Source organism: Bactrocera neohumeralis, chromosome 4, assembly GCF_024586455.1.
Source record: "Bactrocera neohumeralis isolate Rockhampton chromosome 4, APGP_CSIRO_Bneo_wtdbg2-racon-allhic-juicebox.fasta_v2, whole genome shotgun sequence".
In the NCBI taxonomy this organism is placed as follows: domain Eukaryota; kingdom Metazoa; phylum Arthropoda; class Insecta; order Diptera; family Tephritidae; genus Bactrocera; species Bactrocera neohumeralis.
In genome coordinates, this window is record NC_065921.1 from 29,638,298 (window position 1) to 29,660,558 (window position 22,261).

The 22,261-nt window shown below is 35.8% G+C and overlaps 6 protein-coding genes across 11 annotated transcripts; 3 read left to right on the forward strand and 3 right to left on the reverse strand.

The window, feature by feature from the left end:
* Nucleotides 1–2,200: 2,200 nt before the first annotated feature.
* On the reverse strand, nucleotides 2,201–2,933 carry LOC126755490 (uncharacterized). Its single transcript, XM_050468091.1, has 2 exons — nucleotides 2,517–2,933; nucleotides 2,201–2,433 (listed from the first exon to the last, which is right to left on the reverse strand). Exons 1-2 carry the CDS (start codon nucleotides 2,822–2,824, stop codon nucleotides 2,256–2,258), a joined length of 486 nt encoding a protein of 161 aa, XP_050324048.1. The 5' UTR covers nucleotides 2,825–2,933; the 3' UTR covers nucleotides 2,201–2,255.
* Nucleotides 2,934–7,680: 4,747 nt separating this feature from the next.
* On the forward strand, nucleotides 7,681–12,524 carry LOC126756753 (uncharacterized). 6 transcript variants are annotated; one of them, XM_050470034.1, is made up of 4 exons: nucleotides 7,681–7,986; nucleotides 8,068–8,735; nucleotides 8,838–9,693; nucleotides 12,034–12,524. In XM_050470034.1, exons 2-4 carry the CDS (start codon nucleotides 8,592–8,594, stop codon nucleotides 12,282–12,284), a joined length of 1,251 nt encoding a protein of 416 aa, XP_050325991.1. In that variant the 5' UTR covers nucleotides 7,681–7,986; nucleotides 8,068–8,591; the 3' UTR covers nucleotides 12,285–12,524. The 6 variants fall into 6 exon arrangements, with proteins under 6 accessions (XP_050325991.1, XP_050325992.1, XP_050325995.1 ...); XM_050470035.1 differs by having other exon boundaries at nucleotides 7,681–7,899; nucleotides 8,006–8,735; XM_050470038.1 differs by having other exon boundaries at nucleotides 7,681–7,899.
* Nucleotides 9,720–11,671, reverse strand: LOC126756754 (protein lifeguard 1). The gene is given in 4 exon segments (XM_050470041.1): nucleotides 9,720–10,443; nucleotides 10,512–10,745; nucleotides 10,804–10,998; nucleotides 11,000–11,671. Coding segments are annotated over 4 exon segments (984 nt in total). The 5' UTR covers nucleotides 11,141–11,671; the 3' UTR covers nucleotides 9,720–10,029.
* A 532-nt stretch (nucleotides 12,525–13,056) lies between the features above and the next one.
* LOC126756755 (uncharacterized) lies at nucleotides 13,057–13,676 on the forward strand. Its single transcript, XM_050470042.1, has 2 exons — nucleotides 13,057–13,205; nucleotides 13,267–13,676. Exon 2 carries the CDS (start codon nucleotides 13,276–13,278, stop codon nucleotides 13,570–13,572), a length of 297 nt encoding a protein of 98 aa, XP_050325999.1. The 5' UTR covers nucleotides 13,057–13,205; nucleotides 13,267–13,275; the 3' UTR covers nucleotides 13,573–13,676.
* A 439-nt stretch (nucleotides 13,677–14,115) lies between these two features.
* LOC126756752 (mitochondrial-processing peptidase subunit alpha) lies at nucleotides 14,116–16,814 on the forward strand. Its single transcript, XM_050470033.1, has 6 exons — nucleotides 14,116–14,294; nucleotides 14,349–14,727; nucleotides 14,795–15,211; nucleotides 15,273–15,413; nucleotides 15,473–15,977; nucleotides 16,056–16,814. Exons 1-6 carry the CDS (start codon nucleotides 14,254–14,256, stop codon nucleotides 16,223–16,225), a joined length of 1,653 nt encoding a protein of 550 aa, XP_050325990.1. The 5' UTR covers nucleotides 14,116–14,253; the 3' UTR covers nucleotides 16,226–16,814.
* Nucleotides 16,815–17,083: 269 nt separating this feature from the next.
* On the reverse strand, nucleotides 17,084–22,100 carry LOC126756749 (ribonuclease 3). Its single transcript, XM_050470026.1, has 5 exons — nucleotides 21,321–22,100; nucleotides 20,340–21,253; nucleotides 19,511–20,252; nucleotides 17,855–19,434; nucleotides 17,084–17,731 (listed from the first exon to the last, which is right to left on the reverse strand). The coding sequence occupies exons 1-5, from the start codon at nucleotides 21,947–21,949 to the stop codon at nucleotides 17,376–17,378; spliced, it is 4,221 nt and encodes a 1,406-aa protein (XP_050325983.1). The 5' UTR covers nucleotides 21,950–22,100; the 3' UTR covers nucleotides 17,084–17,375.
* Between the last annotated feature and the right edge of the window lie 161 nt (nucleotides 22,101–22,261).

Here is a 22,261-nt window from a genome sequence, read left to right on the forward strand (position 1 = left end):
ATCTATATAATAATGTCCATGCTTTGATGTGAAACATGAGGCGGCGCACCGTCTTGTTGGAATTTAAGATCGTCTGTGTCGATTTCTTCAAACTCTGAGGGAAAAAAGTTTGTCAACATCGCGTTATAACGTTCGCTATTGATGATATGATTTCGAAAGAAATAAGGCCCGTTGATGTCGCCATACCACAATCTGCACCAAACGATCACTTTTATACTCTAGCAACCTTGTTGCTACAGAGAAAAAGCGAGATAGATATAGAGTTACATATATATAAATGATCAGGATGACGAGAAAAGTTGAAATCCGGGTGACTGTCTGTCTGTCCGTCCGTCCATGCAAGCTGTAACTTGAGTAAAAATTGAGATATCTCGATGAAACTTGGTATGTGGGTTCCTTAGTATAAAAAAAAATTCGAGTTCGTAGATAGGCGTAATCGGACCATTGCCACGCCCAATGTGCAATAACTAAGCATTAATGAAGATATAAAATTGTAATTTAGCACAGGGGATCGCAGTAGCAAGAAGCATCTGTGGGCAAACGACTAAAAGCGCAATAAATCAGTAACTAAACACAAAAAAGAGACATTAAATTTTACACCCGAGATAATATGACAGGGCTTCATGGGAGTCGATGTGAAAATTGGACAATGGGCATAACACCGCACTTTTTTTTGTGAAATCACATATCCCGGCACCCGGCCAACTGATTCCTACTAAATTTAGAACGTATATGTGCATATAGCACAGTTTTAAATTTCATTTGATTCTTTCACTTTCCTGTACACAAATCAAGAAGCAATTATGTAATATAACGGGATAAAACTTTGCACGAATTATGTCTTTAGTGTATATTTACCACTTTATGACCAAAAATTGTTCAAATAGAAGAAAAACTGTTCAAACCTCTAGGTACCAAATATTCGGATCCCGGTACCTATAGTTGACTTTTGATCGAAAATATCGGTCAATGTGTAAGATATATTATTGAAATTCAGGGATAATCCTGATCTGACTACAGTATGTCTGTATAACAAAAATGGGTTGAATCGGGCTAATACTTCCCTTAGCCCCCATACATAATATAAAGGTTTTCGAACTTCCGGGTGATTTTGTACCGCATATATCAACCAATATGTGAGTTATCTCAACAAAAATGCGTGTTTTATTCATAACAGTGTATCTTGTGTCTAAAATAGAAAAATTTGAGCGGATACTTGACCTGGCCCCCATATTACTAATATCAGGATTTCCGAACATCCGCTTGACTTTACTCCATATAGTTAATGATGGTACATGAGGTACCTTAATGAAACCCAGGGAACATTTTTTTAGTATGTGGCATGACAATAGATAAAATCGGGTCGGTACTACCCCAACTCACATATACTTCTTCTTCTTCTTAATTGGCGTAGACACCGCTTACGCGATTATAGCCGAGTTAACAACAGCGCGCCAGTCGTTTCTTCTTTTCGCTACGTGGCGCCAATTGGATATTCCAAGCGAAGCCAGGTCCTTCTCCACTTGGTCCTTCCAACGGAGTTGAGGTCTTCCTCTTCCTCTGCTTCCTCCGGCGGGTACTGCGTCGTGCCATGGTCGTCATCAAAAGGGGGGTCTCTCATCCGAGGCTGTTTTGTCTTTTTCATTGGTACTGATTTTTACGTGGCGGGTCCCAAACCCAGCGCACAACCCTATGTAGGGGGTACTACGTATAAAAATTTTCATTTTTCTAACAAAACTTATACCGAATATGTCCGTCAGTGTATGAAACTACTGTGATCAAATTAAAAGATGAATTTTTAATTTACACTTTGCGTGTTTTATGAATCGGAAAGCTGGTAGTACTGTGAGTGACATCCGCAACCACCGCATTCACCTCATTTACCTTCGTGTAACTTCTGGCTATTCAGCAAAATTCTGATTGAACACCGTCACGATGGAGGATTTTTCCAAGTGCTATGATGACTGGAAAATTTGTTGGCATAAGTGTATTGCAGCGGGAGGAGATTACTTTGAAGGAGATGAAATGGACAAAATTCACCTTTCAATTTGATCACAGTAGTATATATAATTCCCGTGAATATTGAGATCACCATGATCAGTTAGTTTGTCATATGTGAGATAAAGAAACATCTTAAAGATCAAGAATTTTATTACATATATATACATAGTATATATATATGCGTATTTATAGGCATGGATACAAAATAATAACAACAATTTTTATTTTCTTGTTTTTTATGTCACCCACTTTTCTTATAAAGGACGCCGACTTTTATCTCTCGTCTTTACTTCTTTGCCTTGTCCATTGTCTATATTTTTAGAAGTGATTTTCTCATACATTCTCGGATCGGGAATAATCGGTACCGGTGACAACTTGTTATCTACACCATAAAAACAACCGTTCAGTACTAAACGTCGTGGGGTAATCGGTCTAAAAATATATATGTATGTACATATGTAAATTTATATATGGATAAGTAGATGAAATAATATGCAATCGTTTGGGTAAATTACATTTTTTGTTGGTCGCTATAAAGCCGAATGCGTATGTAATGTTTTGGTATTTTGGTTAAGAACTTTTGCCAGCGTAAACGCAAATATTCATTTTCCTTCAATGACAAAACCTTTTCGCGATGATCGTTCTTGAAGGACAACAATGGAAGCACTCTGTAATAATCGGTTTCATATTCGGCACTTTGTAGTTTACTGGCTTGATCTAATTTGTCCTGCTCGGTCTCCACTACATCCGATTCGGTTTCGAAAATGGCGCTAAGCGTTTGTGGTAAATCATAATTTGGCTCACACATAGGAAAGTGCACCATTTTTTTCAAAAATATATATATTTAGATTATAAGGATTGTACGTTGAATTTGTGCAAATTGATTATATTCAGGAGAATTTCAAATGAATTTTTATATTTGAAAGTTATCATTAAAGTCAAGGAACAATGGAATAAAACTTGAATGGTTGCTCAAATATGTTTTCTATGAGCAGTAAAATAACTATGCTTAAGAAATATATAAAAGAAAATTGTAGTGAAGTAAGTTAATAAGGTTTTGATTTCCACAAGCGCTCTGCATGAAGCACTGCCCTTGAAAAGTAGATAGATAATTTTTTCAGATGTTAGATTCAAAGTTGAGGAATGGCCGGTGAGCTGTGGGCTATTGTGCCCTTTTTTGGTGCATTATATTTCATTTAACCCAGTTTAATCAAAAAGGCCATCAGCGCAGTCTTTACAAGCCTAGAAAGAGAAGCGAAAGGGGGCAAGTAACTGCAGGTAACAACGTCACTTTGACAGCTACAAATTTGAAAAAGTTGAAGGATCGTCTCAGTGTGACCAAAAATTTAAAAAGATTATTAATCTGTAAGAAAATTGCTATCGCTTTATGGAGATGGTTTTTTTTTAATTTCACAAAATGGAACAAAAAGTATCGAATTTGCCACTTTTTTCGACAGTTTTTCGTAGAAAAAAAGGAATATTTCAAAAAAAAAAGCTTCCATGGCGCGATAGCGAATGACGTTAAAAATATTCTCTCTAAATAGAAACTAGATATCTTCAAAACTCTTCCTTTAAGAGTGGTAACCGTTTTGAAAAACACCATTCTGAGAAAAACACGTTTAAAAATTGGAGCTATAAAGATTGGAGTCGCTATATTCCCCACTCGGTTCCCTTTCTAAAAGAAACGCATTAGCGACCGCAATAATTTAAATTTCGATTTCAAAATTTTAGAGAATGTTTATTACTCCGACAATGCAACAAAAAAATCAATTTCTCGAAATTTTCACACTGAAACGATCCCTATTTCTTTATTTATCTCAGAACCTCCATAAATAGTCAATTGAGAAGCAAATCCCCTCTCGACGAATAAAAATTACGCTCTAAAAGCGATGGACAATGACGAACAGAGATGAGTAAGCATTTGGAGCATTCGAGAGAACTGTTCACCGCAAGTATTTTGGAGTCTTCCATGTGAGTGATGAATAACTGTAAGAGCTTTACGGCGACATGCATATAGTAAAGTGCATAAAATCCATCATCTTCCATGCGAACGCCACGGTCTAACGAATGTGCTGGTTACATTTAGCTCTGGTTAGGTCATGTCGTTGGCATGTAAGTGGGAGATGATACGCAAGCGAAAAGCTGCCCAAAGAGGAAGAAGGAGAAGAATCAAAGAAACTTTGTAAAGCCTCTGGGATAACGATTGGGATATGTTCTCCCGCCGGATACACTTGCCCGAAAGTCTGACTCTTTATCTTGCGATTGCGAGGCAATCAACGAGCGTATGGCCCAGTGTCTTTGGCTTTTGGTCAAAGAAAAGACACAGATCCGTGGAACGGTTACCCCAATCTGTAGTGAAATGTATAAAATCCCACTAGCTGACTTAATTTGTTCGTAAGGAGTTTCTTGTACCATATTGTATCCATTTCCCACAGAAATTGCCTCACATGTCGAAGCCCTCGCATTTTATGCCAGTGGCGTTTTCTCAGCTCCTTTCTGTTTTCAGAAGTTCCTCTCGAAACAGGTCCGGCCCTTTTCTTTCACTAGAAGATCGGAAAGTTAATTTCCATTAATACCTCCATGCGTAAGGATCTATACTAATAAAATGTTATTTTTGTGGTAACCCTGTTAAGCTTTTTATGCGCTTCAGTACCATTATTGATTTGATTTTAATGGGCGAGATCGAGATTGCCTGAAGTGCAGCTTGACTAGTAATGGTACTGATAATACGTCCCCATGATAGTTTTTCCCCAGAATAATCTCTGCACATCTAAAAGGACGTAGACCTCGGCATGAAAAATTCTTGGAAACCTGCTCATATGCACTGACAGTTTGGTGCATGATCCCACTACGACCGATTACATCTGCTAATTTCGAACCGTCTGTGTACCAATGCATGGTGCTTCCACAGTACTATTCGAGGGTGGAGTCGTCCTATTCACTTTTGCTGAAACTTTAAATCTTTTTTACAAATATATTCTCTTGCTAATTTCGTCTCTGCTTCTTATTACTCTTTTTCTTACTTAGTGCTGCCGACTTCTTGACAAGAACACATTTTCTTCGAAGAAAATTCTGTTGTTTTGAGCAAGAAGCCTTCATTTAGTTCATATTGCTGTTGTTTTATGTTAGCAGCATCAAAATCATACTTTAAAACGTTTTAGGGAGTGCTGCTGAAATCACAATCGCTTTCCGGATACAAATCCAAGCCCATTTCGGTTACAAACGTATACCCGAATGTTATTCTAACAACTATTAAGCTATGAAAAACACTGTGAAAATAGCAAAAAAAAAAAAGAACACAGAAATGTGAATTATACTTATTTGAGCACTTTAAATTGTTAGAGGAGCAGAATTTGCACTTATACATATATTCAGACATTTATAATACATAACGTCATCAACGACTTCATTTAACAGCAAAACATTTTTTCTATTAATGAACTCGGATTTAAAAAAAATAAAATAGTTTAGTATTCTCCTTCAAATACTCAAACTTAAATATATATGTACATACCATACATAAAAAAGTACTATGTACATATTAAGCATATTTTTTCTGCACAGCGTTAAACAAACCAAACAATAAAGTTAGCATGTCATCATAACTGATCATTATTAAAGAAAACAGCTCACTCCATACTCAGCTCGAAATCATTAATTAGTTTAATATGTACGTTTTTGCAGAAATTTGTAAAACAAAAAAATAACTAAAATGATTAAAATACCAATTGCGAACTCCTTTTCTGTTAAACACATGCACTCACACATGCATACACATATTTATTTATAGTAATACCACATGCTGAGTCATACAATTCATTATCCACTGCCAGCACTAAATATTCGCTTAAAATATATTAACCACACACTTCTAATTCACAGATATATATGTATATTGTACATATATACGAGTGTACTTATGTATTTGAACCGCCAACTCACAGTGTATCAATCAATACAGATAAGCAAATTGATTTGAATGCACAATTCGTCAGATTCGGGGGAAAACCAAAAACATCAGTGAAGCATCCGTTTCACAATGACTATTGTTTTCACTTATTACAAAGTATACTATATCTATGTATATATATATAGTACATAATTGTGTATGCCTAAGCAATTTATTTATCTTTATGGTCCAGAACTGGGTTTGATTCCCTCAATTATCTAACTATGAATCCGGATCCACTGTCACGCAAACATATTCATGTGAATATTATCAAGCTGGTGGGGATAATATGTAGCTTGTCAGTCATTTTATACATGTTGGTGCAAGGTGTTAATACATAGTTTAATTAGTCTAATTAATTACAATATTAACTTACAATTTTTCTATTCATTCTTTATGCATACCTATGTATGTATGTAAATATCTTTATTAAGATTTATATTATGTATGGATATCAAATATAAGCTACTGCTTTATTGGTGTTATATGGTATGTGATCAGTGTTTAACATCTAGGCTCTTCTTAACTTCCCGACCTAAATTATTTTTTTCTATACAAACAAATTATTTATCATTTATTGCTAGTACAATATATGTATGTATATATTTAGCGCTAAGACAGTTGCATTCATTTACTTTCACAATCTCAGTTAAACTGAGTACTAATATTATTATTTATTTTCAACCTTAACTTCTAAAAACCTGAAAAAAACTGGAACTTTAAGTGAGAAAATCCAGCCAATAAAAGAACTATTTATAACTAGAAAGTTATATGTTAGCCTAATGTAAATGTTTAAAATTACATTATATTCTTACACTTTACTATTGCACATATAACATCCTAATTGTATTTAATTGCTTCTATTTTCCGAAATACTTGTAGAATGTATATATGTATGTACATACATGCCTTACCTTGCCTGCGCCGGCTGTCATGCTCAGTTCCGGCGCATTTCTCCCGGCGGAACTTATGGAAGACATCCGTTGGCTTGGAAGTTGTAATTTGGAGGTGAACACTTGGAAAATCTTTCAAAACAAAACGGGGAAAACGAAGCTTCAGCATAGCAATTACAATTCGTTTCAAGGCATGAAAGTTATACATTGATAATTGCGTTTACAAATAAGCAAATAGCGAATGGCGACAGTGGTGTTATTTAACACAATACAGCATTGTTATTTACATACACTTTGCGATTAGTATATACACATAAAATAATATGTACGACTTTTATTTTTTAAAACTATATTTTCAATGTCCGGTTAGGCATTAAAACGAGTCGCTTTGAAAATTTGGCTTCGGTGGAAAGCTACCAGATCTGTGTGATATAACAAATGTAACTGTAATTCGTAATGTTAACGTAAACGTAAGCTTTTAATATTTAAAAGTAATTAAGCATTATACTGTTTGTGTACATGTTTTGCCCAATTTAAATAAGGACTAAAACAAGAGCTATTGTTATGAACAAATTAGTATGATAAACAAGTTCACAATTTGTAACATTTAGCTCTTAACTACGACAATAAAGACTTCAAAATTCTAATTAAATATTTCCGCTTAGTTGATATAGGTCTGACTAAATATAATAATACTATATTAATAATAATAATACTAGGGATTGAAAAGATTCAAAAACTTATTTTTAAATTTCAAAATTGCATGTCTAGGCCACAATAAGCTTTTTTAATAATAATACATATGGCAACTATATTTTGCATGCCAAGGTTTATTGACGTTTCATAAAAAATGTCATAATTTTAGTTTATAAGCTACCCCGTTGAAATTAAACAATAATAATTGAAAACGAGTAAAAATATCTAATATAGATAAAACATTTTATGACAAGTGAATAAGAGGTATATAATGAGAGTAAATAGTTCTGCTTGTATTTATATTTAGTGTTGCCTCAGTTTCAATTATTCGATGGCTGTAAGAAATCTGCATCTCGCAGTGTAAGATGTCTTATAATTTAGAAGCAATGTTACCTATATTGTTTTTATCTATTTGAATATTTCGTTTAAAGTCTAGAAGTCTCAAGTGTAAGTTTTTCAATTACAGAATTAAGCAATGTGTAAACCAAATTACAGATATATTGTGTTATTTTTAACAATTTGTCACAGCAAAGCATCATATTTTTAACATAAATAAAACAAATACCAATGATTGTTATCAAAACTGGACAACACAAAGATAAAGCAAAACTACTCAAAATATAACAATAGCCGGAATACAGTCTGCAACAACGTGCTAATGAACTTTTTTCAAGAAAATAACACCAACTAAAGTGGATACACATTACAAGAATGTTGATGGAAAATATTCTTATAACAAAGATAATAAAAAATATTGATAAACACAATAATTATCTGAAAAATATCGTGCCAAATTTCTTACATAAATAAAATCATATCACTTGTATATCAATTTATGACCAAAGTGATAACAAAAATATCGTGTGACACTGATTTCGACTCACAATTGGCGTTTAAATGAATCATTAATATTGGACAAACATATATAACTATATATACATAAAATTACATAGCAAGTACCTCATTTTTTAACTATCACTGTGGAGAGATCAAAAGAAATCGGACGTAGAAATACGCGAATTTTACGAAAAATAAACCAAAAACTAGCGGCAATGCGAACAAAACACTTTATTTTAATACTCTGCTGTGTTATCATTACGACTATATTTTTCATAATTTTGGGACCGGCTGGTGAACCAAACGATTCCTTAAAAAGCATTGTTTCACATACTCATCAGCAATTAAACAAATTACAAGTAAGTAAAAGAAACTTATAAACATACATGTAACATATGTATCTGTAATTATTTGTATATTAATTTATTAAAACATAACTACATGTAATTTTTTTTATTTAGGAAAATTTGCGTGTTACTGAGCAAAAGAAGCTTGAAATAGATGCCAAATATTTGAATTTGCTAGGATTCACCGATTCGATTTACGCTAAGGAGTCCCAGGCTTACAATCGCTATGAATTTGAAAATGGTTTCAAATCAGATGTAGACATTGAAATATCTCATCTTCCACTGATACAGCAACCTGCACAGAAGCTACAAAAAACCAATGGTTATACAAGTAATATTAACTCACTTCAACATAGCAGCAAGGCACGCTTAGCTACAACACCATACAATGGTACGAAAGCAAATTTTTCCATTGTAACATATGTACAAGATGGACAAGCGCCTTCGGTAATATTATTAGCACAAAATATTGCTTCAAAATTTCCGGAAGAACATTTACTCGTTTATGATATCGGCTTATCAGAGGATGATTCACGCAGTTTAACAACTTATTGTAACATCACTAGGTGTTCAGTCATTAACTATGATTTGTCAGTATTTCCGTCGCACGCCTTTGATCGTCGCATGCACGCTTATCGGCCGATTGTGATAAAAGACGCTTTGACGCGTTCGAAAAGTATTCTTTTTGTCGAAAATTATATACGATTTCGTGGTGGTAACCATGATCTACAAAAATTACGAAATAAAGTCTTAAGTACGGGAGTTTTGGGTTGGAACACTTCGACTGCTGTATCCACACGCACACATCCAAAAATGTTCGAATACTTTCAAACCGATGCGGACGACTTCATTTTTCTACGAATGGTTGACCTCGATATAGTTTTATTCTTGGACACTCCTTTCGTAGAAAAGAATATAATGCTGCCCTGGTTGAAGTGTGCATTGACAGTGGAATGTATAGATCCGATTGGTATGTTTGTTTCCTTTTCTGTTTTTTTATTCTTACATTCTTTCTTTTGTTTTCATTTTTAATTAATATTTATTGTTCAACCAACGTTTACAAGTTACAAGCGCAAATAGATAACTGTCAATACTCCCAACGTATTTTAACGATAAGATAATTTTTATGAATTAATTTAGCATGCACTAACATATTGTATTTATATAATTTATATGGTATAAATATCAAAAGCTTTAATATTTTTTAATGAAAAGTATAGTATTATATAAGGCAAATGCGAATTGTACCCGTACAATATATTAAATATTTTTGTAACATCACATAAAAAAGAAAACGCCAAAATGTTTAACACACTTCGGCAGTACAACAGCCTACAAGAAAACGGTACATTATGATCAAAGGTGTTACCAAGAAAAATTTGATTATTCGCCATAAAAGATTTGGCATGTCGGCGTAAATATTTGTAGCTGCGAATATATACTCATGTGGTTGAAGATTGTAACCATGATGTCCACTCAACATGAGGTGCATATCGTAAACGATATATGCAGCGCGATAGGTTGTTAGTGAGAGTAGAGCGTATGCAATGGCGTTCAATGAAAATGAGGAAAATACAATCTCTATCAAATAGTGGCCAGCCAATGATATTAGCAGAACTAATAAAATGGCATTTATAACTGTAAATTTATAACGAGTTTGTTCCGAATAAGCCACTATGCTTAAAAGTTGTACAATTCCTATCAGATGAGGGAATATTGCCTGCAAAAAGAAAACGTAAATTAATTGAAATGTATATTTTGAATACAGAAGACATATGTATATCTCACCAATTGTGAATTTAGCCAAGTTGCCAAGACACCGGCCTCTACGGCTAGTAAAAAAGTCACTGTAGCAAACGCAATTACATTCACGGGTGGATAACGACGCATGTCACTAAAAAAATACATTGCAATAAGTAAGCAAAACATGATGCCTCGTACTCCTTGTATAGCAGAATGAGAAATTGGATCAAAGAAGAGTATGAAAATTTCAATCACCGGCAGTTGTAATACATGTTGCAACTGTCGATGTAAATTTTATTAAAGTTTGCTCAAACGAAAATTGACATGCTCAACTTACTACGAGGGTGATGAACACCTTACGTGCAAAAGTGCGTCGCAGGATTGGATCAGGTATTTCGAACTGCTGCACACTGGCATCAATCGCATATATTGGCATAGTTTGCTGCGGACCGCCATCTGCTCTAGGTTCAATATAGACATTGCCACCCACATCCATACCATTACCTATAAATTTATTATTTTTAGAGCGAACACTGTGTGTTGAAATGATAATTACCTCCTTCCTGCACCTGCATCTTGCCCAATTCCGGCACTGTATTATCAAACATAACGTTCGGCACCATTGTGTTTGCATTTTGTGCATTTACACCTGAATTATCACCATATTCATACATAATTATTTGGTTTTTAGTGTAAACTTTTTTAACAAATAACTTAAATTTTGTGTAGTGACGTCACTTTTTATTTCAAACTGCTGTGGCCGATGTCCGCTTTCCAACTATTTGTTTAGGAATAAATATGCTCACAAAGTAGAAATCTGTACAGATTGATTTCAGACTTTTTGGCGACAAATTCGAATCATGCGCGTACGTTAATGCGCTGTCCTGTGATACACTCATCTCAACTCAACTTATATGCTCTACTGAATTCTTAAAAATGCTTATTTCTGGCCCTTACCGCGCTTTTAATTCACTTATCTACGTACATACCGACATATACATTGTTGTAGGTTGTGAATATGAGTCTAATTGAATTGTTTTAAAAGCAGCATCACAATAGGAGCAGAAGATGGTGTAAAATCCTTTTTTTTTTTTGAAAATTGCGATAAAAATACAAATGCTGGTGTCCATCCTTGACGGTGTTCAAAAAATACTGAGTCTAGCAAGCAGAAAACTGTTTGAAAAGTCATTTCAGTGCGAAATCTTATCTTTGCAAAGTCATATAGTCCCGATTACACTTATAAATATACAAATATACCGCGCGAGACATATTAGTGAAATCATTTATTGGAAAAATAATGGATTTCTTTTTACTATACCGTATATGTATGCTTGTATGTATATGGTCATTTTTTCGTTTTATTCATTTATGGTATGTCTCTAGATAATAAGTAAATTAAGCGCCTATAGTTTTAAATGTGCAGGGATGGCAAGCTTCCAAAGAAACATAATTTCTTAATCTCCTTATCGTATTATAAAAATTTTGAATAATGAAACTTTCAATATCAACTCGAAAAATTTCAAAAGATTATGTTGTCTTCAATATATTATTATGTGTCTACTTTTAGGTGCGCAATGGAATGGCTGCAAATATAATAAGAAACCGCTTTATCGATACTCTGGATGTCACGCCTATGACGTTTCAGCTTTCAACATAGTCCTCGGCTTAACATGGCATTTAGATGTCTCACAATACTCAATGCCCAGCGAGGGAAATAATATTTTTTACAAAGAAACTTTAGAAAAAGCTACTAGAATACTAGAAAATAGACGACTTAACAACAGTGATACGTCGGAGCATCCCGTAACGGAAGATTAGTTCTAAAAAATGTTAGAATTTACTAGACATTGTTGTTTGTTTTATTTTTTTAAGTGCTAAACCAAAATATTAGCTTATCTGTTTAAATATTTAATTACGTAAAATGTAAGTTTAGTATATAAATTTCTATGCTTAAGAAATAAATTTCTTTCAAATTGTAGCAAAACCAAATACTTATATAATATTATGTCACGAGCCATACGAGTAAAAATAAATAATATTGAATAAGCGCTTGAAACATTTATTTATGTTAATATTTGGAAGATTGTTTACACTTGTTTGAAACAGCTGTATGGTTCATATTACCGTTTTTTAACCCCTGTATGTCTCTGAATACCTTTTTAATATTTGTAAACAAAGAAATGACACTTGTTAGCGATTCCTCTAATGATGTCGTTGAAGCTTTGTGGTGATTTCAATTAACTTTTTTGTTAAATTATATTTACATTTAACATTTTTCTATAAATATGCTAAAATTATTAAGCATTACTTGATACTAAGGCCAGACAATTTTCAAACCGAGCTTTAAATATACCTCTAAATAACTTATGTCTGAAAATATATTTTGTGTTGGGCTCTGTTCAAAAAACTAATTCAAAATTTTATTTCCATTGAAGCAGTAAATTTTCGACCTCATAAGTCTAAAAATAGTGTTTAATAGGGGCTATAACAGCATAAAGCAAATATATAGTAAGGTTCGTTACATTAACACAATTTTTTTGCACAATTTTGGGAGTCACAGTAAATATTCATAGATGTATGTGAATTTGCAATGGCTGTTTGTATGTACATTTGTACATAAACTAAAACTGCATAGACGTTTAGGTTTAAGTGTGGTCAATCATTTGCTGACGCAGAAGCCCTAACTCCAATTACCGTGATCAGAGCCAAACAGCAGCTGAGATAAATCAACATTTATAAGTATGTGAATTTTGGAATTATTACCAGTGCTTATAAAACTAAACTTAAAAAAATAATTTAGGCTAATAATATGACATCAGTATTTAATACAATTATGTGGATATGCCTATTTGTTGTTGCTGTTAAAACGTGCATTGCAATTGCTTATGATCCAAACGATACAAAAATCGCTTCAGTTATTCCACCTGAAGGTTTTTTCGAGGCATTTTATCCGAGAGAAATGGATGGTGTGCCCAACAGTGCTTCCCGTCCTGCTCATGCGCACGGCAGTTTCTTTAAGCATCGCAATCCAGCTTTGGTGGACACAAAGAATGCAGCAGCTTACGGATATCGTTTTGATGGTAAACGGCGTTTCAATTTAAAGTAAAGATTTAATAATAATAACATTGTGTGCTCTCCTCATGGTTTTATGAAAATTCAATAAAATGTAAAATTAATAATATACATATGTATGTATGTATATCCAATGGAGTTGGTGAGGCTTTGTTTACCAGTTTTTTAAGTTAACATACATACATACATATGTATTGTAAATACATTAGTGTATTTGTATGTACACATATGCTTAACTCTCTTTTGCTTACCCAACAAACTATAATGAAGGTGTTTAATGTCTATCATTATTTTTAAATTATTAAAGATTCTTTATTTGATAAAATCCACATTTCGTATTCATTATGTTATACATTAATAATTCGTTAAAATTACCAATTGATTTTCTACAATTGAAAACATCTCGTACAATAAGCCGAAATCACTCTACAAGAGTACCCATAATCAATTTATACCAGATTGCTATCATCTGATATTAACCATATGACAGTTTCCACCACATCAAAATACAGTCCACTTTATACAATTGACATTTAAAATCATCTGTGCGTAGAAACGTTTTTCCGATTTTATTTTTGCTGTATTGCATTATGTTTCAATAAAAAATCCTTTATCGTGAAAAAAATTTAAAAAAATATTAGTATAGCCAAAGGGAACACCTAAAGTTGAGTGTTTAAGCAAAAATTACATTTTGTTTTAACAAACCAAAGAGAATATGAACGTACGGTTACTAAGCCGACTGCAGCAACGCTGGAGGTGAGCGCAAATAAATTAGTCAATAACCTCAAATGACTTTTTTTCTACCCACAGTGTTTTGAGACGTTATGCGACAAAACCATCATCTTTGTCCGGTGAAGAAGTGCGTATTGGCACTGGCATTGGAAATATAACAGGCAGAGCTCGTGACGATGCCAGCTCGCTTACTGTAAATCAGCCTTCCACCAAAATAGTCACCAATCTACCACCGCTAACGGATCCGGTACCAAATCTTCCTGAAGTTGAGTATGCGCGACCACTAGCCGAAAGCAGTCTTACACAAGTCACTACACTGCCGAATGGATTACGTGTGGCATCTGAACCCAGATTTGGTCAGTTTTGCACAGTTGGACTCGTGATCGATTCGGGTCCACGTTATGAAGTCACCTACCCCAGTGGTGTTTCACATTTTCTTGAGAAGTTGGCCTTTAATGTATGTAGTCAATATTTTTAATATTTACTTAATTCATTGAGTTAGGTAATTGTTTTTAACTTTGCAGTCAACTGAGAAATTTCCAAATAAAGATGCTATACTAAAAGAATTGGAGAAAAACGGTGGTATTTGCGATTGTCAGAGTTCGCGTGACACTCTCATCTATGCTGCAAGCATTGATAGTCGAGCAATTGAATCGGTTACACGCTTACTTGCCGATGTGACATTGCGACCAACACTACATGCCGCGGAAGTGAGCGCTGCGCGTAAAGCGGTACAATTTGAACTTGAAACGCTCGGCATGCGTCCGGAGCAGGAACCCATATTAATGGATATGATACACGCAGCGGCATATCGTGATAACACTTTGGGACTGCCAAAATTATGTCCATCAGAAAATCTTTCATTAATAGATAGAAATGTCTTAATGAACTATTTGAAGTATCATCATACACCTCAACGTATGGTAATAGCCGGTGTCGGGGTAAGTTAAATTATTGACTGTTGTGAAATAGTTAAAAAATTGTATTATGTAAACTAACTAGGTTAACCACGACGAGCTGGTACGAAACGTTGAGAAGTATTTTGTAGAGGAAAAAGCAATTTGGGAAACTCAAGTTATCAAAGGCACGGGAGCAACAGAAGTCGATGCCTCAGTTGCACAATACACAGGTGGCTTGAAAAAGGTACGTACATACATATGTAGTATATGTGTATGATGATAGCTAATAAATGACTATTATAGGAAGAATGTGAAATACCGATTTACGCCGCTACTGGACTACCAGAGCTCGCACACGTTGTTATCGGACTGGAGGGTTGCTCTCATCAAGATCCCGATTTTGTGGCATTATGTGTTTTAAATATAATGATGGGCGGTGGCGGTTCGTTTTCCGCTGGCGGTCCCGGCAAGGGCATGTACTCGCGTTTATACACGAACGTTCTTAATCGCTATCATTGGATGTATAGCGCTACGGCATATAATCACGCCTATGCAGATACTGGTCTATTCTGCATACATGCCAGCGCTCCGCCTAGTAACGTACGTGACATGGTTGAGGTTATTACACGTGAACTCGTCAACATGGCAAGTGAGCCGGGCAGAGATGAATTGAGTCGTTCCAAAATTCAGTTGCAATCGATGCTATTAATGAACCTGGAATCAAGGCCGGTTGTATTTGAAGATGTGGGTAGACAAGTTTTGGCAACAGGTCATCGCAAGCGACCTGAACACTTTATACGTGAAATCGGTAATTAAAACGCATATCAATATATATACAAATGATGTATATAAATTTAACGCTTTTTTTTAAATAATTTTCATACAGAAAAAATCAGTCATGGTGATATACAGCGTGTAGCTCGACGTTTACTCGCCACCGTGCCATCAATGGCTGCCCGTGGTGATATCGGCAAATTACCGGAGATGAAGGACGTACAAAGCGCTCTCAGCAACGGCGGTCGCTTATCCTCTCGGCGACTCTCACTGTTTAAGTGAAAATCCCCATGTACATACAATTAAAGAGAATATCAAGTCTTTTTGCTTTATATAGGTAATATAAACGAAATATAATTTTTGGAATGATATGTAAGCACGTGTGTTCCGTTCAAATAAAGCCCAGTTAGTGAATCCATTGCAGCATATCATACCCTCGTAGCAATTACGTAAATTCTCACACCAAACTCATAAGCAATCACTTTTGTATAACTAATACATTAAAGGTCAACATAAAATCTATTAGATGCTAAAAAATTACAATTTCATGCGTTTTGATTGACGAAGAAAACAAAAAGCGCGCATATAGAAAATAGTTTGTATTAGTAATTACTCGTAGCCACAAATTATGCAATGGATTCAGACAAAGGCATGAGTTTAAATTCATTGTTGAGAGTGTATACATCACACTTATAAATATGTATGACAAAAATATGTTTTTTCTTCTAAACGAAAAATTATGTAAACCGGTGAGTCGGCAAAAATAAATCTGCCATACCTTGCATACATTTTTTTATGTATAAATTCGAAAAATTAAATTTAAATATCGAAAATAAAACGATAAACCGGTTTGGATAAACAAAAAGCACAATATTTGTTGTATATATTTTGGATAGTGTGCGTGTTGGGCAGGCTTGAACAGGCTTGAACAGGCCCGTTCCGGCGACAGTCGGGTCTAAGTAATCCGGAACTAACCCGGATTTTTATTCGGCCAAGGATTTTCACCTCGGCACCATTCCTCGAAATTGCTTCAGGAATGTTTTATGCCGTTACAACAACAGCAACACTTTTAAAATATTTCGATACTTGCGCTGGATATAAATCATAGTTAGGTTATGTTAACACATCACAGCAAAAGGATTAATTTTTTGGTACTTACTGTACCATGTTTTTCGTATATTTCAGTTATATTTAAGTTGATAACTAAAATATAATACTAATATTTAAGCTTAACATTTAGTATATTGATTACAGAGTTGAGTTTATATGGTGTCTTGTACCATTTCAACGTATTTTGGATTCCACACTGAAAGTTTGCTGCGTTTTAAGGAAAGCTTTTAATTAAATTACTGTAATACTTGAATATTTAACATCGCTAGCAACTGGCTCGACGGACATTCCTTGTGCTCCTTAAGTCTTAATATGCCGCAATTTAGCTACTCAGTTCTCCCGACTCAATATCGGAATTCGAAGAGACATCTTCCACCAAATCTTGAAGATCATGCGGCATTGTATTTAAAGATGACTTCGTATTTTCGCTCGTACTGGGCGCGGGGGCGGTTAAATTTTCTTCAAAGCAATCATCACTCGATACATCTTCACAATTTCTTTTATTCGCGCTTTTCGTATCGTCCACTTCGAGATTTGCTCTTTTGGGTGAATTCGAATTCGCCCTGTTTTGTGATGTTTTTTTAACACGTTTTCTGCTTCGCTTTTTGTGTGTGCGAGATTTTTCCAACTGCTCATCATCTGAACTGGTGCTGCTATCACTGCTGTGACTTGAATGATCTGCAAATCAAAAAAATATGAATTAATAGGAGTCAATAATATGAATTAAAAGTGGTAAAAAAATATAATGGCGAGCGCATTTGGGTTTATAATTTGTAATTATGAATAGCAGATTCAACAAACCTTCGATGCTTATGGATGTGGCCTGTGGTTCCTCCACATCACTATCATCATCTGGCAGTTCATCGCTGGAAATGTCTTCACGTACACGATATTGCTTGGGAAGATGTGATTCATCTTCCATGGAATTCGTACTTTTCGGTTTCGCTTGTTCGGTTAAGGTCTCTTCAAATTCCGGTTTGAGCTCGCCACCCTTTTGCTTTTTAATACTTTTGGCTATAACACGTTTCTGATGATCCAATTGTGGGAATAAATCACGTGAATTCTCCAAAGCTTGTTTGGCTGCATTCATTTCAGCTTGCTGAATCGATGAGCCGGTAGCGGTTGCCAAGCGTTTCGAACGAAAATAAACAGCTACCGTATACACGCGTGTATTGGTGGGCCCGATAGACTCGATCACTTTGTAGATGGGTATGTCGGGTTCGCCACCCTCCATTGTGCGCAAAGTCAAACAACATTGTTGCAATTTCGATTTGGGATCGTTCCAATCTTGATTCATAATAAATATTTGCAAACGTGGAAATAGACACACATGACAGAATTGTTCACAATACAGCAAACCTTTATCCACATATAATGCACCCAAGAAGGCTTCCAATAAATCAGCACGATCCTTAGTCTTTAGCTCCACCTTTGGATTCGAGTAGACCGCATACTTGGTCATGCCGAGATCATCACAAACCACCGCTTGTGTGCGATTATTCACAAGCGATGAACGCAACAACGACAAATGACCTTCGTGATGCTCGGGAAAATGGCGATAAAGATATTCGGAGCAAATTAATTGCAACACCGTATCGCCCAGGAATTCCAAACGCTGATTGGAACCCAATGTGAGATGAGTAAAACCAATGGAACGATCGGTGAAAGCGCGTGCCAGTAGACGTATGTGTTTGAACTGTATGCCGATGGATTCTTCGAATTTGGTTAACTCCTGCAGCACCGGATAAGAGGAAATACAACCCCGATCGCCTAACGGCTCTTGCTCTTGCAGCGGATGCTCTGGATAATTCTTCCAAATCTCTTTTAGCTGCTCGTTTTCCATATAAAGCGCGTTCATAAACACCTCATCGGCTATTGATATGCCACCATCGAGTAGCAGCGCACCCATTAAAGCCTCAAAGCAGTTAGCCATTGCATGACGCAATTCCAATTCGTGACATAAGTCCGAACCATGTGCGTACAGCATGTACTCCTCTAAGTGCAACTTCTTGGCGAGTAAAGCTAAATGCTGATTCTGCACGATAGCCGCTCGATAAGTAGCCAGACCACCTTCTTCCAAATCGGGAAACATGAAAAACAAGTGTATTGAACTTAAAAACTCAACAACGGCATCGCCCAAGAACTCCAAACGTTCATTATGCGTGATATTAGACATAGTCTCGTATTCCTTGCCAAAGCGCGACATTATGTTTATAAGTGTATTTATGCCACGCTTTCTTGTATTCAAGTAATGTATTTTACGATCACCATACTCGGGCTGACGTATGCCACAATTAGTAAGCGAGTTGCGCGCATGATCCGGATTCGTGCCATAATTTTCTTTATACGAGGGATGCGTCAACGCTAATTGCAATAAATATCTAAAACGATAAATGAAAACAATTATTTAAAAATCAAGAAAAGAAAACAATAACAAAGGATGTCGTAAAAACTCACCGATTTTTGAAACTGTAACCAATACTTTTCTCTAAAAGGTCAAGTGAACGATGAAAACGCAAGTGACCAGTAAGCACTGGTATGAGCATCGCGTGCTGCACAATGTCACACATAATACCGGTTCGGTAATAGCTCTTTGAACTCACCGCCACAGTTATGTTACGCTTCATACGGCCTTGAGTGCGCATTTCCTGTAAACGCGCTTCTTTTTCCTCCAGTTTACGCTTGTCGGCAAACGATGGCTTCGACATGTTGGCCATTAGATGGCGATATTTTACATATTCACGCCATGCTTTCTGATACTCCGGATTGCCGGCATAACTGAGCTGCGGTGGTCGTATACCAAAATGCACGATGGCCGGATGTGTTACGTTCTCTTCGGTTTCAAAACACTCAGGTAAATCAGAAACATTGCGATCCAGCTGATCCACGCGTACCGAACATGGTTTGTAACCCGGTTTTGTCACAAGCATTCCTTTTATGAAATCAACATAATCCTGCCACTCATGCTGACTGATATCGTTTAGGCAACGCAACTGATCCCGATCCACAAGTGGAGCAGCACTGTCCAGTAAATAACGGAGCACTTCACTTATGGCCAATACTTCTTTACCATTGTCGGGTAGATCACGTACGAAACGTGGTAAGAAATGAAAGGCTGGGCATGTTTCGGAACTGGACATGCCGTCGGGGTATAGCGAAAAATCTACCAGCTCGAGCAGTTCGTGGAATAGGTATTGATCTGAAATTTGATATATAATTACATATTTTATAATAAAATTATTTTTCGAAAAGAAAATATTGTGTGTATTAGAATGTTTATACTCACTAAATAACTCCAATTCTCTTATGGTGAAATTCTCGGGCATTTTCTCAGCAACATACAAGATGGTATATTCAATGTTGAAGCGTATAACTTTACATGTTGGCAAGTCTGCAAGGGGTGAATGTGTCAACATCGAGAATCCTTCGAAGATAAACTCATGCTCGTCATGCTTAATTATCGTTGGCGTTTTAGTGAGAAAATTCGTGGGCGGCGAAATGGTAATACGATAGTGGTAAAGTTGCGAAGCATTATTGGAATTCGGCAAACATTTCTTATAACCTGTTTCACCGGGATATATACCGTGCCGTATACCAATACGACGCGATTTAGCAGAACAACGACAAAGCGGTCCGTCATTCATTTCACCCGAATCATTATGCCACAAGTCGGCATGTATACGATATGGATGCTGCACTTTTCGTGAAAGTTCCTCCATACAACAATCTTGCTCAATTTTTAGTTCATCATCTGAAGAGTCTTCTGACGACGATGAGCAAGCTTCAGATTTATGTTTACACAAGCGGCGACGCGACTTGCGTGCTGGCGGTTCGTAGGGTGGTAATGTTTTGCGCACACGATCTGAGCGTTGTACTAATTTTTCTTCGAATAAATTGCACAGCGCTTCTAATCTACTAGTGGAGACAACTTCATTTGGTACATCTGAACGTCGGTAAAATGGATCTGCTGGCGATGAACGTATCCATACAGTTCGAGAGTCTTCATCCTGCCCAACCATTTCTGCCAATTTTTCGGCAATATCTTCTGAGGTTTCACAATAATTTGATCTCCAACTTTTCAAAAGTCTGTCTCTTTCAGTTTCAAGTTTTGGTTCCTTGGAATCGCTTCGTGCTTCATACTTTCTTTCTCGTTGAGTATGGGGTCTAGAAGTTTCGGCATATTTCGCATAGCCGTAACCTCTGGAATAACAATATAAATAAAGTAATTACGTATACATTCATACAAGCATATATTTATAAAACTTACCTCTGAGGCGATGGAGGTGCAAATTGTGGACGATTGGTTTGGGGTGCAGTAGAAGTATTACGATAATTTCCACGTGCAGTATAAGGCGCACGATTTGTCATAGGCTTATGCTCGTATGGATATGGTCGTATGTTACCAGGTGGTTTATAATGTCCTCTATTTGCCGTGAATTCTCTGCCACCTTTGTAAGGTCTTTGCACATGGCCATCATATTTTTGGTTATGGTAACTATATTCATTATATGTTGAATCATAGGGTGTGTATGGAGTTTTCCTCGGTGGCGGCACATTATATACACCTTCATTATTATATACTTCCGTATATGTATTTGTTGGTTGAAAATGTGGATAGTAAGGCGTACTCTTGTCGGCATAAGATTGTTGATAAAAAGTTGAAGGATAAGAATGAAAACTATTTGCTCCAGATACGTGTGGATTCGAAGGCGGCAAAGTGTCATTAGAGTAACTATTTGCTGAGTGTACTGATTGATGAATTTCTGTTGATGGTGTTTCTGGTGGCGGCGGAGGTGGAGGACCTGGTGGTATCCCAACTGGAAGTGGTGGAGCTGGTTTTGGTTGATCAACATCTGGCGGTGGAGGTGGCACCATCGAAAAATGTTGAAAATTCATTTCTCCCAAATAAATTTAATATCTCTAAAATGTATCTTTCACAAGCACACTACAAGTTCAACTGCACTCAATGAAGATCCGGCAAAAACAGATGTGTTGTGTACAAATTTTGCAATGTAGAACTGTGACTTGATCTTCATTGATAAAACTGTTTTTACCGATAACCGCAGCTAATTTATCGATGTAAGCAAAAGCTAAGTGCAAAAGTTTACAACGCTGATTTATTTGTTAATGTTAAGGTTTTAATAAATTTGCTATTTCGTATAATTAAAATATATATCTTATTAAATGTTATGTTTCTAGTTAATATTT